This window comes from Chenopodium quinoa, unplaced genomic scaffold (assembly GCF_001683475.1).
Source record: "Chenopodium quinoa cultivar QQ74 unplaced genomic scaffold, ASM168347v1, whole genome shotgun sequence".
NCBI lineage: Eukaryota > Viridiplantae > Streptophyta > Magnoliopsida > Caryophyllales > Amaranthaceae > Chenopodium > Chenopodium quinoa.
The window spans coordinates 687587-707962 of NW_018743649.1; the positions used below are offsets into that span (position 1 = coordinate 687587).

General features: G+C 34.4%; 1 protein-coding gene across 1 annotated transcript; it reads right to left on the reverse strand.

Moving 5' to 3' along the window:
• Positions 1–517: 517 nt before the first annotated feature.
• Positions 518–19811, reverse strand: LOC110683257. Its single transcript, XM_021859601.1, has 5 exons — positions 19098–19811; positions 10000–10057; positions 9796–9913; positions 9581–9698; positions 518–1064 (listed from the first exon to the last, which is right to left on the reverse strand). Exons 1-5 carry the CDS (start codon positions 19629–19631, stop codon positions 1023–1025), a joined length of 870 nt encoding a protein of 289 aa, XP_021715293.1. The 5' UTR covers positions 19632–19811; the 3' UTR covers positions 518–1022.
• Positions 19812–20376: the final 565 nt, after the last annotated feature.

Below are 20376 nucleotides of genomic sequence, written 5' to 3' on the forward strand. Positions count from 1 at the left end.
TGCAAACAATTAATACCCGAGTATGAGTAACACAAATAATTTTTTTTTTTTTTTGAGGGAACTTTGTTGAGTAACACAAATAATTAATAGAATGCTACTCCTAACTATTTCCAATTTGCAAATGCCACACAGGTTACAGAGAGACTGTTTTGTACTTTTGTCTATCATTAATGAGTTATATTGATACTCTTAGTCAATTGTTAGAAGCAAGTGGAGGAAAATGTTGAAGAGTACCCCATGTTTTTCACGACAAAAAAAAGATGTTAGCTGTTCCAAAATCTAAAGAAGAAAGGTGATATGATATGATAAATTAGCTCAAAAGAGTTTTTTGAAAGTCTAATAACCATAATTAGCAAATTTGTCAGTATTTTATCTCAAGACTTTATATTACATGAGCTCCTTGGATTTTATTTTTTTTTATTATTATTTTTTTTTTTATATTCTTTTTCCCTTTTTGGGGACAGGGAACAAAGGTAAATAAATGTATGAACATAAAAACAATAATAACAAGAGGGTATGCTGAGGAAGCAAATAAATAACACTTGCATAGTAATTGATATGGACACCACTTTTACATGGAATTACACTTTATGTATTAAAAAAAATAATAATTAAAAAAATATAAGCCTGCTCAGCTACCAGCTCGAAAACTACTTCAAAGCCAAAAGAGTTCAATAAAATTACTCCGAATAGTTGATACAGAGTAACTCTTATGCCTGTTTTCCAAGAGACTATCTTATACTGTATTTATGATGACTACCCGCAAGAAGCCATTGTCCTAGAATGTTTTGTTCAACATATAAGCCCACTGTACTATAACAAAAGGCAAGAAGCGCCATAAGCTTCTTACTGATGAACTTTCGATTGGGTTGTTTCTTGTACACTTGAATCAGTACAGCAGAGTTTCTTTAATACTGTTTCAGTTCCAGGGTGGGCCGGTGGGCAACATTTTTAGTCAAGGAATGTCCCCCACAATAGCTAGGACTACAACAGGTTGGAAGAACGGCTATTTGGGAGAACGGCTATGGATTACCAGACCGATATTGCCCAATTCCTATCAGGTCCTGCAATAACATAATAAGTAAATTAGCTCTTTGGTAAGCATGTTATTAAAGCATTTTTTTAAATACAGAACCCAGAACAACAGAGCATTTCATTTATAGGGGACAATTGACCATATACAAATCTCTCATCCCATCCAACCCTACTTTTTATCTTTTCTCCAAAGAATATAGAACAATGTTATATCTACTCAATCGACAAAAATATCAACAATTAGAATTTTAGTAGTGCTTGACTGCCTGTATATTATAAGCTAAAAAACCTTTAGCATACAGTCTTTGCTGACTACTATAAGATAAACACACGTCAATAATTAAGATGGGATATCCTCCACAAGCATATGGTAATAACATATACTTCATCCATTTCATATTAGTTGACACATTTCTTTTAAACACGTTTGCTAACGCATAATTTATTTTAACATTCTTCGGTTATCAATAACAAATATAGTAAAAATTGGTATTTTTGAAAATAGTAGTCAAGACAAATCTAACAAAACCTCACTTGACTATGATATTTCTCAAATATAAATCGCAAATTGAAGTCAAAAGTAACTTAAGTGATTAGTCCCTAAAGTCAAAACATGTCCATTAAAAAGAAACCAAAGAAGTATAGACCAAGAAAGGCAAGAATTACTTGGGCTGAAGCGTATCTAGCATTCATGGCCATTAGTCTAAATTCTACGCAGAGACAGTAATCAAAAAATATTTTTACCTTTGAGCATAGACATTTTATAAGAATGGCTCAATGTAGTTCATTCATTTAGAGCCAAATGATTTCCAAAAGCCAGCTCCAAAGCAGTAATGTGGTTCAAAGTCCCAAACAAATATCTAGCTATATGCTCCAACCCCTATCCCCTCCTATCACTAATTCAATATATACTCCTAACTAGTTTTTACCTTCTGCATTAAAAAAAAAAACACACATATGTTAATGGATAAAATTATGTACTTTGAAAGTTATATACTACCTCCTTTACATGTTATGTGCAACGATTAGACATTTTCCCTTTCTGCTTTATGTCAAATCGTTACATATAACCTGTAACGGAGGTAGTATGTCACCTTTTTATTACCAAAACTATCATTTTAGAATATGGTAGATAAATAGTTGACAAAAGTAAGCAGGATTGATTTTTTTTGCTCCAAAAACATAGTTTGAAACATCATATTTATTGTTACTACTTACTTAAAAAGTTAACTCGCAGAGAGAGCAAGATGTTGGTTATCAATAAAGAGAAAGATAATCTCATCTCATAAGACATTGATTGATTGAAGATACAGGCACTTTATCCAAAGTACAGGCACCAAAGTGGAGCCCTTGGTGCTTGGATTCCACCAATGCTATTTTAAGTCTTAAACCTAAGGTCAAAATCTACAGATTCTAATGTAACTCATCACTCAAGCCGTGAAACAGAGAGGAAGATTAGAACGGGTTTCGTAAAGCTAGTGGGTGGGGGAATTTCGACTCTTCAGGAATTCAGGGTGGGTGAAGGACTGAAGGTGTGAGACAATAGGTCGTGGTGGAGCTTATATGAGGGGAAAGGGGGAGGACACTAGTAGTGCTAGCGATGATGTTGGGGTGAAAACGAGGGCAAGTTTGGTTATAATTGTTGGCAGCCATGGCAGAAGAGAATGGATAGAATGAAGAAAGATAAAGTAAAGACAGTAATTTATTGAAATGAAAAGAGGAGGCGAGGAGCAACATGGTCTATTTGCCAAGCCGAACCATGTTTATCACCTTGCTAAACATTTGATGTTCAATAAAGAGGTAAGTGCATAATTTCTTGTATAAATTGAAGGACGCTTTTGTAACGAAAATTTCACCAAATGCCCCTGAGTTATTTTTTTATTCACCATATACCCATAAAAATTTTCAAATTCACCGTATACACTTGAGTTTCTCAAAAATGTCACCAAATGCCCTTAATGATTAACGGCAGTTAATTCCGTTAGTCATTAAGGTTAATTATGCCACATGGCAGCATTTGGTTGGTTGTTTATTTTAATAGATTAAATTACTTAATTAAGTAAACAAACTATATAAAAAAAAAAAAAACCACCCCAGCCCCCCACCAAACCAACCACCTGCCAGCGTCCGCCGGCGAGGCCACCCCCCCCCCCACCCTCGACTCAATTCCCAAACCCCACGACAACCTTTCTCTTCCCCTAAAACCACCCCCATCCACATACTTCTTCCCAAAAACAACCCTCGTCCCCTATCCCCCACCCTAAATCGACCCCCCTCCCCTTCCCCCACCCTTAATTGGCCTACCTGAAGCGCCCTTAAGCCCGGAAACACAACCCGAAAACCTAACCACCCATTTGAAACCCTAAATTTTCGATTTGGGGGTTTTTCCATTTGGGGTTTTTTGGGTTTCTAGGTGGCCGATTAAGGGTGGGGGAAGGGGAAGGGGAGGGGGATCGATTTAGGGTGGGGGATATGGAACGAGGGTTGTTTCCGGGAAGACGTTGGCGGATAGGGCTGGTTTTAGGGGAGGAGAAAGGGTGTCGTGGGGTTAGGGAATTGAGGAGGGGATGTCAAGGGTGGGGGTTGGCCTCGCCGGCGGATATGGACCACCGGCGCCGATTCCGGCTTGGGGTGGGGGACCACCGGTGCCGACGACCACTATTGGTTGGTAGGGGGTGGGGTGGGTTTAATTTTTTTTATATTAATTACGTAATTAATTAAATTAATTTAGTAATTGATTAAAATACAACCAATTGCAGCATGACACATGGCACAATTAAACTTAATGACTAATGGAGTTAACCGTCGTTAGTCATTAAGGGCATTTGGTGACATTTTTGTGAAACTCAAGTGTATACGGTGAATTTGAAAATTTTTATAGGTATATGGTGAACAAAAAAAATAACTCAGGGGCATTTAGTGAAATTTCCGTTTTTGTGATTCGCCTTATCACCGTCTACCATCAGCTAATGGCCATCTTCTTCATCCTTCTTTCACCCACCTTCATCTTTTTCATCTTCTTCTTCACCTTCATCTTCTTTGTCACCTTCTTCAAGTTGCTGCAATGGAGACTTCACTAACACCAACGAATGAAAAGTTGAAAACCTTAAGAAAAAAGGAAGAATTAAAGGGCATGGCTAAGTAGCTAACCCCAATGGGTAGGTGAGCTTTCCTTCCTCCATTGTAAGAAAATCAAAGCTTCATGTGTAAAAGAAGGATACCAAATGGCCCTAACTTTCTTACACGAATGTTGATTTTTGCACGGTGTACAAGAGTGAGATATTTGGGTTTTATTAAAGTTGCATGGATATTAAAGCAACTTATCTACCTAATTGCCACTAGATAATGCAATAGAATATCAGAGCAATATTAATCTAGGTGATAAGCTTGTATTTTCTCCTTTTTGCTACAGTAAGCTTACCACATAAGGAAATGGCGGAATTTTGTTTATACTTTCAAAAACAAAATATGGTGAAACAATTTTAAATTAGTACCACCTCCGTTACAAATTATTTGCAACGATTCGACATAAAGTAGAGAGGTAAAATGTCTAATCGTTGCAAATACTATGTAACGAAGGTAGTAATAAGAATTCACATTGTCTCCTAGTCTTTTCTTGTTGTTAATAACTTCATTGCAATAGAATTACAACTTCCTAAGTCCCGGCTATTGAACTACTATAGATAATTTGATTAAAAAAATACTTCAAAGAAGTAGCTTTACTTTAACCTATAAATATAAGTGCCCCTTATTCTAACTTTACAAGAAAAAACAAGACATCCCCCTACAAAAAATCAAAAATAAATTAATTGATTACTCCATTTGGTAGTACATGTAATAAAATAATACAACTAAGGCTCCAGTGCATAGTTTAGTATGTACTTGTATTGCAATGCAGAACATAAAAGAATCAAATAAGGTTGTATGTGTGTGATCTATTCAGTTACTAAATGCATAGCTTAAGGCCATGTTCACTTCACTGTAAAAAAAATAATATTAAAATAATTTCAGTTTAGTGAAATTAAGTTACATTTAGTAAAAATAATTTCAGTTCGATAAAAATTATTTTAGTTCAATAAACTCCAATAACTATAGAGAAGAACTACAGTTGAAAATAAGTAAAAATAATTTCAATTCAGCAAAATTAATTTCAATTCAGTAAAAATGATTTCAATTCAACATAAATAATTTCAGTCAATAAAAGATCATATCAGTTGAGCAAAAATAAGGTGAAGTGAACGGGGCCTAGGTAAAATAATTTCTTTTTTCATAAAGAATGGTAAGTGGTTATTAGTTGATTGTATACAATAAATATTTAGATATATTCAATAACATTAAAAATAATAATATTAGTTTATATATTCATCAAAATTCTACACTTAGGGCCTGTTCTATTCAGCTTAATTTCAATACAGTTCAGTTGAGGTCAACTCAGTTTAGCTCCAATCAGTTCAATTCTGTTCAATTCCTAATTTTCTTCTCTCATAAACAATTCATTTTAGTTCTATTCAGTTCAATTCAGCTCCAATCAGTTAAGTTCAATTCAACTCCAATCAGTTCAGTTCACGTATTTTCAGTAAATTGGAACAGGTCCTTAGTCTTTTCCTTTTGCTATAGTCATGGACGAATTGACGAGTTCAATTCAAGATTATATCCCATGGTGCATGATGTTTCCAGGCGATATTGTGTTGATTAATAAGAAAAATAAATAAATAAATAAAAAAACATGGAAAGTAAGTTGAATTGTGGAGACAGACTTTGAGGTCTTGTGACTCAGGTGAGCGAAAGTAAGAAAAAGTATTTGGAATGTAAGTTAAGCGATTTGAGAAACAGTGAGAGGGGGCTGATCACCTTGGATGGGAAGATTGTCCAAGTTTCTAAGGTCTTTCAATATCTAGTACCTATTATTCAAAAGAATGGAGAATTGGATGGAGATGTAGCTCATAGGATTAAAGTAGGTTGGTTATAGGGGAAGAGTGAGACAAGGTTTTAATATGATCCCGACGTGCCCCATAAATTAAAAAGGAAATTTTACTGAACGGCAATAAGGCTTGCTTTGTTATATGGTACAGAAAGTTAAGTCGTAAAGCATTACCATGTGCATAAGTCAAATGTAGTGGAGATGCGTATGTTGCGATGGAAGTGTGGCCATACAAGAAATGGTCGGCTAAGGAATGAGATAATTAGGAAGAGAGTAGGGGTTTCATAGATTGACTACAAGATGAAGGAGAATTGCTTAAGATGGTTTGGCAATGTAAAAAAGAGACCAAACAACACTCCGTTTACGCGGCTTATAGAATCGCAAAGTTTCGCTAGAATTGCAAAGTTTCGCTAAAGGTAGGAAAAGACCTAAGAAAACTTGGATGAGTGACATGAGCGCTTTAGGGATTGAGTGACATGAGCGCTTTAGGGATTGAGTGACATGAGTGCTTTGGGGATTGAGTGACACGAGTGCTTTGGGGATTGAGTGACACGAGTGCTTTTATTATTTTATCCTACTAGTGTTTTATGGAATGTATTGATTCCTTTAAGTTTTCTCAAACCTTTATGTTTTTTATATCCCACCGCTTTAACCATTCCTTTAAAACTTTCTTGAATTTAATTCTAGGTTCTCTTTAAAACTCCCTAATTATTTCTTCAATCTTTTTCTCACTTCACTCATTGATTTTCAAACTCTTTCAACTGATTATCTTGTTATGTCCTTTTCTTGGCATCTTACAGTTCCTTATAACGATTCATGTTAGCCAACCCAAAATCATTTCTGGAATAAGGCTTAGTTGTTGTTGTTGTAGTATTAATTAAAATATGTAACAACTAGATTAAGTTTGTAAATAAAGCCAAAATTTTAATCAGAACAGCTAAAAGGGATCATATTACGAGTATATCAAATTTAGTCCATTTGAGAGTAGTAAAGGCAAGAAGTTGATTTAGAATGGAGACTTAGATAAATGAACATCACTTATGGCCTAGACCCTATTAATTATCATTAGCAATGAAAAAATTACACTTTTAATATTCCAATGGTAGTATAGAAAATAATTTATTTTTTTTTAAAAAAACATAAAATTAGTGTTTACTTATATATTTCATTCGTTTCATTTTTATGTTACTATATTGATTGTGCGGGTTTACCATTTGACCTATAACATCTCTCATTACATTTTAGTAACTACAATTCAAAATCTAATATTCTTAAAGCACAAGACCCCGCATTACTATTCTTTCCCTTATATCATGGGAATAATTTAGAAGAATCTCTTAGAAGGCTTATTTTGAGTAGGTATAAGATCTTAAAACTAAATTTTCATGTAATTTTTCAAACACTTACTTAAATTTTCAAAAGAAAAGTTAATATAAATTCAAGAACTCACAAAATTGATGAACAATTCTTTAGATGCTATGGTTACCTTGTGTTTATATAGGATATTTGGATACTTTTTACAAGTTACATAGGTCAAGGTGCTTTTAAGGCACGTATTCAAAGCCAAATACTAGTATGATATTTGTACCATGGAATGCTTGGAATCAAGTCTCTAATTTACTAACTTTCCAAGGAACATTTAATGTAGAGAATACGAAATCCAGAATGGAATCATGTCACTTACCCAGTTGTCTTCAAAAAAGTTTGAAGCAAGATAAAAGGCCGTTAGTAGCTTAACTATATTTGAAAAAGGTAAGGAGAAGAACTTGTTAATTTCCCTCCTCAAAAAAGAGAATTATTGATGAAAATCGATTTGTAGACTGGTAGCTTAATGGTTAATCAGATAAGGCCTATTGATATTGAATAGGTAAGAGTAATCTCTTGTATAGAGCAATACAAATGAGAAACCGTTTTTCTTTACCTTTAGGCAAGATGTTTTTAAAAGCAATATACAATAGAAATTTAAATCATTTCCCTAGTTCAAAAGCATTGTCAACCTAACTCCTGCTCCTCCAACACAAAGAAATTTAAAAAGGTCTAAAGCAGGGATGCATTTTTAAAGAATCAATGGAATAAGTCAGCAAGTCAAGCCTCCTACCCTAGCCCTTGGAATTAACTTTTTGACAAAATATCACTTTCTTTAAATTATCTTCATTGAGTATATTTAGGTTATAGGGTTCATTAGCAAGCTAGGCTGTAAAAGTAACATTTTTCTATCCCAATTTTGTCTTAATTGCCTCTCACTTGTACATCACAATCATGTGGACGTTATGTTGCAAAAGATTATAAACTTATATATTTTGACTTTTGATACTGTTCACAAACTTTAATTTAATTACCTTTTGTGATTTATAGCTATGATAAAACATAATCATGTGAGATCTTATTTGAATTTTCTTAATGTATATAATGTTAATATCAACTTTTTATTATTTTAACATATTGATAATTAGAGATATTATTCGTTAAAGTTTAGAGTTAGCAAACATGATATAAGAAACGTCTCAACGTAAAAAAATAAAAAATAAAAAAATAAATAAAGTAATGGAGGAAGTACTACACATGGAACCGACAGAAAAATCGTAAGTATTGAATTACTGGAATTACTGAAATCCCTATTCCATGGCTTTAGCCAAAGAGGCTTCAAAGTGGAGCAAAATCCATCTTAGAAGTAGTATTATTGGCATGTAGGAGAAGCTTTTTCTTTGTTCTGTTTTGTAATCCTTTCGGGCCTTAATGTTTGCCTCATAGATCATTTTATTACAACGACTGGACATCCATAAAAGTACGCTACTCAAGCCCCGTTTGGTTTAATGTAAAACATTTTCAATGGAAAATTAGTTTTCATGGAAAACATATTTTCAAGGAAAAACACAATTACAAATTAGTTTTTCTTTGTTTGGTTGCATACAAGAAAAGTCCAAGAAAAATAAAAAATAAGAGTGGAAATGTAAGAATGAATGAGAGTTAACCCTTAACAAACCAAACAAAGGAGAATGGGAAAAAATGGAAAATTCATTTTCCATGAAAACCTTTTACATCAAACCAAACAGGGCCGCAATGTTAGAAGTGTTGATGTCCCTAACTGCCTGTAGCCTAACACTCAAAGCACTAAAGGTCCATATCATGCGAGGATCGACACAACATCATTACTTAAAAAGAGGAAAACACCTTTTATAAAAATTCAACAGCCACACACATACTTGATGGATAAACCATAGGGGGCTCAACCACCTTAAGATAGATGTATCCATCTATCTGTGAAGCATAAGCAGCCACAAGGGGTATGAGTGTATGACCCAGGGAAGTGGAAGTGACACTGTTGACATACAGAAGTAAATCTATGTTGCTACACAAATCACAGGGTATGAAAGCGCTAAGAGAATACAGTAAGCACAATGCATCCAGTGAGGCTGTCTAAAAGTCATGAAATATGGTTAAAAAAAAAAAAAGGCAACCATGTAATAGATCATCTACACCCCATTCAACCACCAAAGTAGGAACAAGAGGGGGAAATGAGAAAAGGAAAGGCAAATGACAATCTCTATACACAAGACTACACTATAGACAGGTCATAATTTGTTGGAATTACGAAAAGAAACAGTAAGAGAGCTGAAGGCATACCTGGCAAGCCTTATTTTTGGCTCTGGTTTCTGCAGTACTAGGTATGTCATTATTGGGTTTCATAAACTTCTTCTCCCGCCATTCACAAGAACCCCACCCATCAGAAAACCTACCTCCCCTTGTACAGATCAAAATTGGTTGTAAGATTGACTATTAATATATAAGTCAAAGAGTCACTGCAGCTCCTCAAACACATGAAATTTGAGTATACTTACTGCATATAAGCACGAACTACAAATTCAGCACGCTGAACATTACGATTCTCATCAAATTCAATGTTCTTATCTCTTATTTCGAATGAGACATTAAAGTAAAATGCTATCTTCCTCCAACCTACACACAACAGAGGTCCATACTCTCACAAACTACTCATATGGGATTATAAAAAGGTTGTAGAAAATTATTTTTTAATCCGATACCTGACTTTTTGATAAAAGGACTTCCGGATATAATAGTATAATCTGACTTCTCAAGAACCTGGTCATTACCAAAAACAGATCAGAAGCATAAAGACCGAAAAAATATTTCCATCTACATTGTAAGAGCACTGCCTTAATCAAAGGTTTAAGGGCAAGAGAGATAACAGTTAGAAATTAGCATGTAACATGTTCCATGCTATTCAAGGAAATTTTCGTATATTACATGACGTAAATGAATCAAAACCAATTATCAAAAGTTGAAAAGTATGACATGCTCAACTCCCTGATGCTCTTTTGTGTATGCAATATTTAGTTGGCTTTTGTAGAATTGAGGTTCGTATGAACTTGATTTCTCTAAGAAAAATAAGAGTAATAGGATAGTCAGGAGCTGCAATTAGATTCTGATAGGGGGATACAGACAGACCATAACGCACACATCAATAGAAATGATTTAATGCAACATTCACCAATACACCCCGGTTTGGTGATATAAGAAGATACACAAAAGTTCTCTGGTCTAAACTTTTCCCATGTCTAAAATAAGTTACAACTCCATAACATGCCCTTGTCACTATGATAATCATGCTGAATTTATTAATAAAACAAAACAAAGATGTCCGTCACTCAATCAAATCAGGTATACAAAATCTATTCAAAATGATGATTCTCAAGAGCCAAATATTTCTCTAAGATTGCTCAAGGTGGCCGATTAGATCACAAAAGTATTACTTCCTCCAATTATATTTACTTGCAACACAGTCTTGTGGCATGCACTTCGGAATCAAGATGGTATAATTTAAACGGATAAATTATTCAAAAACATGTTAGACATGATACCTAACTTTTCTCTAATTTTTGTGTAAAAATTATTTTGATAAAATCGCTCATTTACCATCAATTATCTCTTCCTAAAACTACATGCCTAAGATGTGTGTAGCAAGTAAAAAAAAAAAAAAAGGAAGTTGTTGGGGATTGAGCAACAGATAAACACAATATGGGGAAGGGAAGAATAATAAAATATAGGACAACAAAAGCAACACACAAGATTTTTATGTGGAAAACCCCTCCTCAACAATATAGGGAAAACCCACAATCCTGATCTCCAGGGACCAAAACAAAATTTGTTATTTCCTCCATTTCGTAATAATTGCAACACTTTCCTATTAATTATGTTTCATAATTATTGCAACACCTCCATATTTGAAAAGGACTCACTATTATTTTATAATTTCTCTCTCCCACTAAATCCACTTTAACAAATATTTTATTAAGTCTCTCTCCTACCAACCCCACTTACACTATTTTTTTATTATTTATCTTTCCTACTAATTACACTTTATATTATAAAAAAAATAAATAAATAAATAAATAATCCATTTTTGGCCCTCACCCTATAACTTCCCTAAGACTTTGTGCAAACCCTGGAGTTGCGATTACTAGAAAACGGGGGAGCATCAATAATTTCGGGAGTACAGTGACCACCACCACAATTACAATATTATATTCAATGTATTTTTAGGAGTTTACACTAGTACCCTCAACTTGGTACTTGTACTAGTCCTAAAAAAACCCCTCACACAAATATTGTGTTTGCCTCTTGATCAATATTTGAAAAAGCGTCGATCGGGGGTGTGCGCTTATTTTTGTCTAGGCGGGGCGTTTTGGGTTAGGCGCACAAAAAGCGCACAAGGCGCACCTGAGACGCACCCCAAGCACACTTCACCCAAATTTTTTTAACTGTCCATATAGTGCGCCTCACTTCAAAGAGGCGTACCTAGGCACAGCAGAACCCCTCACGCTTCCTGTAAGCTTTTTTATACATTGCTCTTGGTCACTTCCTCCCTCACTCCTCTTTGAGGAGTTTTGCTACTAACTTCTTGCTAGTAGATTTCCTGTACTTTTTACCCTTGCATAAACTCTATATATATATATATATATATATATATATATATATATATATATTTTTTTTTTTTTTTTTTTTTATTATTATATATTATATATATATATATATATAAAATAGAGATTATGTGAAAATCAAGGTCTATAATAGAAACTAGGAACCAATCTTAGCCTGTAATCGCGCTCTATCTAACAGCTCATGTTTCACCCGCATTCATTAATAGCATTTTTGCAATTTCACGGCTTTTCAAACTTTTTTCGGTTTTTTAACTCTTAAGTCAATTTCATTTATTTCATGATTGATTTCATTTACTTTTACCAACTTTCAATCTACTTTTTAGAAATGAAACTGAAAATCACTTTGTATTTATGTAATATTACGAAAATGTCATTAATGACACAGGAAACATGTGGACCATCCGACTAACATTATCTAAGGCCTAGATTAGTTTCTAGTTCTTATTTTAGCTTTGGTTCTCATTATAACTTGGCTTTATATGTGAGAACCCAAACTTATATGAGAAATGAACTATAATTTAAAACATGTGAGTAAAAATTTAGAACATGCGAGTAAAAATTTATAACATGTAACTCAAATTAAAATTTAGAACATACGAGTAAAAACTTAAAACATCTGTGTAAGTAATAATTTAGAACATCTGATTTAAGAATTAGAGAAATGAACTAAAATTAGAACATGTGAGTAAAAATTTAGAACATACAAGTAAAAATTTAGAACATCTGTGTGAGTAATAATTCTAAACATCTGATTTAAGAATTAGAACATATGAGTAAAAACATAAAAAAATATACTTTATGTATGAGTAAAATTTAAAGCATTTGATTTAAGATTTAGAACATGTGAATAAAAATTTAGAACACCGGGTATAAAATATAGAAAATGTGAGTAAAAATGTAGAACATAGAAGTAAATTTGCTTTAAATTCTAAAACATATGATCATTAATCTTATAATACACGTCTTAAAATTTAGGACATATAAGTTAAAATTTTGGAACAGGTTATTTAAATTTTATAACATCTACTAATTTATTGTTTAGAACATGTGAGTACTAATTTAGAGCATCTTACTTAATTTAGAACACCTGAGTAAATATTTAAAACATTAGATTTAAAATTAGAATATACGAGCAAAAATTTAGAATATACAAAGTGTTCTCACATAAGAAATTATTCTCACATAAAGGAATATATATATATATATATATATATATATATATATATATATATATATAAATTCAATGTAAAGCTTCTCCAACAAGCTTTAACATCTACATGTACCCCAAAGTCAACACCTAATGTCTAACACAAGTAGACTAGGCATATGACACTAACATCATAGCTTCACTAACTTAGACTTTCAAGTCCAAACGAATTTTTCTTTCATTTTTTTTCTTTATATTTTTAATTACAAAATTATTGTTAATGTTTATCATACAACTACTTAATTAATTGAAATATAGGGAGATTAACCAACGTTACATGGAACGCGGGACATTTCAGAACTTGGTACGGGAACGGGAACGTGGAACGTAGCCTTTAAAGTTCCCAGAACGTATGGTCATTTATTTTAATAGTGTTTTTGTATTTTATTATTGATATTTACCGTAAATAAATACACAAACAAAAAAACAACAAAAATTTAAAGGTGGAAATTGTAATTAATAAGTAGTAGCATTGATTCCCATGTAGGCAATTTAACATTAGTACAATACTGATTGTGTAGGCATTCTAGGCAATTTAATACCACGTAAATAGAAAGAAAAGGGGACATAGGGGTCCACAATAGTACTGTGTAGTGAGTAGGCAATTTTTTTAAAAAAAAAAAGAAAGAAAAGGGGACATGGGGACATGGGGTCCACAATCTAAACTCATTTATTTACACGTTTCTTCATCTCCCTCCTCCATAGATAACCATTTTTTTAAAACACCATTGGCGAAACCTTTAAAGTTTTTTAAGCTTTCAATTATACCTGAATATATAAACAAATAATAACCAAATTGTCACTCATGCTACTTAGAATCTTACTACAATCGGGTTCTCCGTCATCGACGAACCAGAACGCGAACCAGAACGCGTCAGATCCGCGTTTCGGTACGGACGTTGCAGTATGGGGAACGCTATACCGTCTCGTGTTCCGGGAAACACTGAGATTAACCCTACAAATTCATCCCTCGAACCAAATTACCAAACACTTCTACTACATCACAAAGTCGAACCCTCTTCTCGAAATATTTCACGACCATGATTTTGTGGTCTTAAATTACTCGACCCTCCAAATAACAAATATTGTTATTGGCCTTCTTGCCTTGCAACACCAAGCAGTTGTCTCGTCGCCTCCGTACACCTTACACCACCGTCCACTACCAACATACCTATGTCCGTGCTTTGTCAACTCTTCCAACGATATCACGTTAGCACGTGCACTAGATACAAACCTCACATTTGGAATGCCTGAATGGTACGACCTAACCATCATGGATCCTTAAACACACACTACCTAATTACCTATGCCTTCAAAATTAAGGTTATGTCCCATGTTGATGTTCCCAAACTCACCTTATTGCGTTGTCTCGATATCGAAGCGGATGAATCAAGCGCCCATTTGTATTGACTCACATTCTCCTTATCATTGTGAGTGAACAACAACTCCTCATAATCTCCGCATAAAACATTAGAGGAACCACCTTCATTATCCACTTTCATTTTGCCCATCTTTCCAAGCGACTACCTCAAGATCTTCAAATCTTCTTTCACCTTTTGACAATTAAATTGTAGATAACCCTTCCCATGAAAATAATAGCACTTAACATTACTATAATCTCTCGGCCGACATTTCGATCCACTCCGTTGGTCATCTCTCCTTGACTTGTTCCTCCCTCTCTCGGAACCCTCCACAATCGTCATGATTGTATAAGACACCTCCATCAATTTGTGTCATCATACGCTCATTCTCCCTCACAATAGTTATTTCTTCATTTACAGTAATCTTCTCCCTTCCCACAAGTAATGTATGCACAATCAGCTTATAGAACTTCGATAGTAAAGTCAATAATAAGAGGGCTTGCTCCTGACGAGGAATTTTCTATAATTATCAATGTAGTTTTGCAAATTTGTACCATTCTAGCGTAAATGCTCAACAACTTTTCTAACAAGACCTTCACACGTCTCAGTTAGAAAATTATACTTAATCTCCAAAACAATCGCCAACAAAATCGTACTGACCGCCTTCTTTTTCTTAGATGCCCACTAGACATCATCCAAATTTGCGGGTTTTTTAGTCTCCAAAGCTAAATCTGCATCAATATATTTTCAAAGGTGTTCTTTTACACCACAAAATTGATTTTCCCATCAAACATTGGAATTTCATATTTTTGGTGTACTTGCCGCCATCGTAACTTATCAGATTCTTCCTCTAAGTGTCGTACTTCCCCCTACGATTAATCCTCTACCCTAGGCCCACCTTATCGGGTCGCACGCACATTTCACTTTGCATTAGTATGTTATTGTCTTCTTTAGGCCTAGCCCGCAAAGATTTATTTTTGAGCACTTTCCCAAAAAGCCTTATATTAATTAAAGTGTGCACTCACTTATAAGGAATTATTTTCTTCCTTATTTCTTCCATGTGGGACTAAGGATAAATAAGGTGTTATTATTAGTCGGGTTAATCTCCCCAAACCCCAATTAATTATGTTGTTTTATTATTTATTATTAATACTAAATATGTTGCAATAGACAATAGGCATTGACTTTGTGGTACATATAAGAGCAACTTCAATGGCAAGCTAATTGTCAATTTAGCTTGCCATGCCACCTAAGATTGCAAAGTTGTTATTCCTGCTAGCTAATTCATACCACAATGGTTAGGCTAATTAATATTTATATTTTTCAGCTTTATTTTTTAAATAATTAGTATTTTATTAGAGACAATTAATTTCTAAGCTAATTAGCTTAGCTAAGCTAATTTGCTTGGCATTAGCTTGACCAAGCTAATTATTAAATATACTCCAATGGTTGGGCTATTAGCTTGAAAATTATTAAAATTGCAAGCTAGTCCTTGAAAGCAACCATTCGAGTTGCTCTCATTATCCATATAAGTGTTAAAGCTTGCTGACAAAACTTTACATTGTTTGCATATATATATGTAACATGAGTTTATGCAAGGGTAAGAAAAAGAGGAAATTTACTAGCAAGAAGTTAGCAAGAAAACACCTCAAAGACAAGGAGAGCTAAAGTCAGAGGCAAACACAACATTAGTGTGAGGGGTATCTTTAGGATTAGTATAAGTACCATGTTGAGGGTACTAGTTTAGACTCCTCCTAAATATACATTATATGATTGTATCTAATATTTAATTACAATGGCGGTTATTGTACTCCCGAAATTATTGTTAGTAAAGTTGTTTTTGTCCTTAGAAATTGGGACCGTGGTTTTTCCCTTTATTGTAGTCCACGTAAAAATCTTGTCTATTGTTTTTGTTGTTCCGTATTTTATTATTCTTCCTGATATTGTGTTTATTAATTGTTCCGTCCCAAACAACTGGTATCAGATTTGTGTGGGACGCTCCCTCAAATGTTTGAACTCGCGATTGAAAATTTGTGGTGCCTTGTATCAAAAGTCCACTTGATATTGAGGTCAAATGGCACGTTCCATGGTGGTAACGGCAATACATGATGGGAGTTTTGTGCTAGCCATGTAGCGAAAGTCCTCCCGTGGTGATACAGGCGATGCAAGGCAAGATGGTTTAGGTGGAGGGGAGGCCGTAAGTTATGTCGTCCTTGGTGTAAGGGGAGGTTTGTTAGGGTTGTTCATCCCAAGTCCCACATTAATGAAATAAGGAAAAAAGGACTTTCTTATAGGAAAATTTAGTAAAAATAATCCAACCTTTGCCTCGCTCCCCCAAAATAATCCAACATTTCGTTTAACTCTGAATAATCCTAAGTTTACTACTTATTTTCTCCCAACAATCCTAACAGGCTACCCAGCCCTTCACTATCAGTTCCTATCCACGTAGTACTTCCTTATTGGCAATTTTTATTTTTAATTTTTAAAAAAAGCATTTTTAATTCTTAAAATTGGAAGGAAAAAAAACTTTTTCTCTCCCTCCCAGCCTGCTTGTTTCTCTCTCCTCTCCCAACCACACCACTCAACACACCATCCATGACCACCACCAACACTACCACCTACAACCACCTCAACACGTAAACATAACCACTCAATGCAACAACCACGACCAACCCACAACATCAATGACTTACAACCACCGACAACCCACGACAGCACGCGCCGCAAGCAAAACCAACCAAAAAATAACCCCCCGGCCCATTCCAACCCATATTTGAAGACGCATGCCCCAATTTAGCCCAAATTCAATTGAAAGAGAGAGAATAGAAGAAATAATAAGGTTTGAAAGGGAAGTGTATGTAGTAAGTGGAGTTTGATAAGGGAGGGGTGGCGGGAAGGTTTAGGGAGGTGACGTTGGGATTTATGGGGTTGGGGTTTTAGCGTATGGGTGGTATGGGTAGGGCTGGTCGTTTCAGCTTGGTGGTTTTGAGTCTGGTAGGAGTGGGAAAAAGGTTTCGCATCTGGGTTTGGGTGGGGTAAGTGGTGGCAGATGTCGTGCTCACTAACTGTAACGGAGTTGAAGGAGGGGGAAAAATAATAATTTACCTGAAGTTAAGTTCCCGATCAAATAGGTTTGGTATAAGAAAATAAGAAGTAAACTTAGGATTATTCATGATTAATCAAAAGGTTAGATTATTTTGGGAAAATGAGACAAAGGTTGGATTATTCTTGTTCAATTTTCCTTCCTTATAAGTGAGTGCACATTCTAATTAGTATGAATCCTTTTGGAAAGGTCCCAAAAACAAATTCGTGTGAGATAATGTCATACTAATGTGAAATGGAGTGTGTGAGCGGCCCAACAAGATGGATGCCTTGGCCATCAGAAATATATGCTATCCCATTATAGACTTCTGAAATTACAAGTCTGGCCCATTTAAAAAAATTACTGAGTGACCAAGATAGTGGAATTCAAAAAAGAACAAAATGTCCCAACTAAAACGAAAAATTTGAAAGACAATAGTAGTTGTCTGGTCACATATCCATACAAAGACAGCAAACAAGAATTTAGCAACTACTTGTATCCACATTTCTCACTCCACTCTACCCGAAATAGTGCCACCACCCAAAAATCATCCTTTTTTTGCCATAGGTTAGTAACAACAGTAACAAAGCTACTAATATAACCAATTACTGCATCTATAATCCTTCAGAATCGTTTCATTGCCTCAACATAATTTTCCTTGTACTTATAAAGAGACTTTGCAGCCCTTAACTTAATAGATTCACTTAAATTGTAGTGAAACGTCAACCAAACAAAACCTATAACTTTAGGTGACATCCTGACTTTCAAGTAAATTTGAAATAGGAAAACCACATGGAGAGGAAATTGCAAGGATTCACACAACTTAACTCTATTTCAAAGTATGCTTTCCGCTTCCAAACAATTTTTCATACAGCCTAAAACTCTACTTGCTCGCCCAGTTGTGTTTATATCTTATATTAGCTGGATCAAACACTATTCTCTAACAGCATACTTTCTCGCCTCAGTTGTGTTTATATCATATATTAGCTGGATTAAACCACTACTCTGACAGCATACTTGCTCGCCTCAGTTGTGTTTATACTGGTATCTTATATTAGCTGGATCAAACCACGATTTTCTAACAGTATAAATGATACACAAAAATAAAGTCCGTCTGCAAATATATTGAATACACCAAATTAGCTCGAGAAAAACCCGGAGTACTTTGTAATCTGTTGAAGTGTTGATACACACAACCAGTTCTAAGAAACATTGTCTGTAAGCTTACATTAAAATAACTACACTCGGACAATATGTTCATACTTTCAAGTGAATAAATAATCATCTTATTTTCACATAAACCATTAATTATAATGCATCAAAAACGCGCTAGAACCTTAATATGACTGAACAAATACTAGCTCATTAATTCCAGAAATTATAATTAAACATAGAACACATAAAATGGAAAATGCTCAATCACCTAATTTCATACAAATTCCAACTATGCTGAAGAAATCCAATAACTTGATCAAATCATTAGTAAAAAGCCACAACAATGGCAGCAAAAAAAAGTTTGAAATAGACTAACCGACATAGCAGCATCTTGATAATCCTTAAAGAGAGAAACAGTAGGAAAACGACCACTCAAACAATGCGAAAAATTCTCCTTATCTTCGCAAACTCTATACTCAACTTGCGGAGAAATCTGCTGCTTTGGCGAAGTAAAAAGCTGATGATTAACCGGAAAATGCTTAACAAGCATCAAATCAGGGCTACTCTCAGTAATCTCAGAAACACAAGGGGAGGAAATCCTCGACATCTTTTGCGGGCGACGAAAATGGCAATGATCATCATCGGAAGGAACCCTAATTGAGCCATTAATGGCGTAATTTGGGGGAGATTTGGCGATAGATGGAGGAGAATTAGGGTTATTGATGAATCGAGGTTTAGGTGGAGATTTGAAATTGGGAATGTGATTTAGGGTTAATGATGGTTTACGGAAAACGGTTGGGGCGGTGGTGGTGGGAGAGGAGGAAGAGTAAGAAGCTGCGGCAGCGGAGTCGATGACTGCCCACAATGCGGCGTCGTCGAGGTCTCTGTCGTCCACTGGAAGTGAGGCCATCAAACTCAAAGTTTCAAATGTGAGGGTTTGAGTATTTTAGGAGTGAAATGGTTTCAATTTTGAAAATGGTGAGGTAATTGGCGCTATTGTTGGTTTTAAGACACCAGATAAACAACCAAGAGTGAGTGAACACGGAAGAGTCGAAGAGATGGAAACGCTAATACGATATCGTGTGCCTTGGCTAACCAAAAATTCAAGTTAGGAAGTTTGATGTATCGGTTGGGATTCACTTCTCAAAAATAACGGAATTCAGTTGCCAAAAGTAAAACTAATCTATTAACTATTAGTAAAACAGAAGTTGTTGACATTATCATTGTCCACGTGTCACTTTCTTTAAAAAACTTTTTTCCGTTTATATGCAATGATGATGTCATCTTTTATTTATTTATTTATTATAGAGCTATTATATTTAACATTTTTTAAATTTAAATATTTGAACCTTCTATATTACAACTAAAACATATCAATTTATCGTAGGAAATTGAAATAATTTTAAATAGTTACTAAATGACCTTCTACATTGAATTATGAATTAGACAATGTTGAACAAATAATACATCATAATTTTGATGAAAATAAAAAAAAATTAAAAAATATACATAATTCTTATTTATATTCATGTATAGCGATTTATTTTTAAAATGTACAAATTTAAAATAGGTTTTATATAAATCGTGTATCGCACAGGTTCTAACCTAGTGTTGACTAAACAAAAAGCCTACAATCACACAAATCCCTAAACAAA

Excerpts from the sequence above, each read along its gene's own strand:
- LOC110683257 (XM_021859601.1), bottom strand. The coding sequence starts at position 19,631 with ATGGCCTCACTTCCAGTGGACGACAGAGACCTCGACGACGCCGCATTG. Across the intron at positions 10,058-19,097 it reads ATCAAGATGCTGCTATGTCG|GTTCTTGAGAAGTCAGATTA; the intron begins GTTAGTCTATTT and ends GGTAATGACCAG. Across the intron at positions 9,914-9,999 it reads TCCTTTTATCAAAAAGTCAG|GTTGGAGGAAGATAGCATTT; the intron begins GTATCGGATTAA and ends TGTTGTGTGTAG.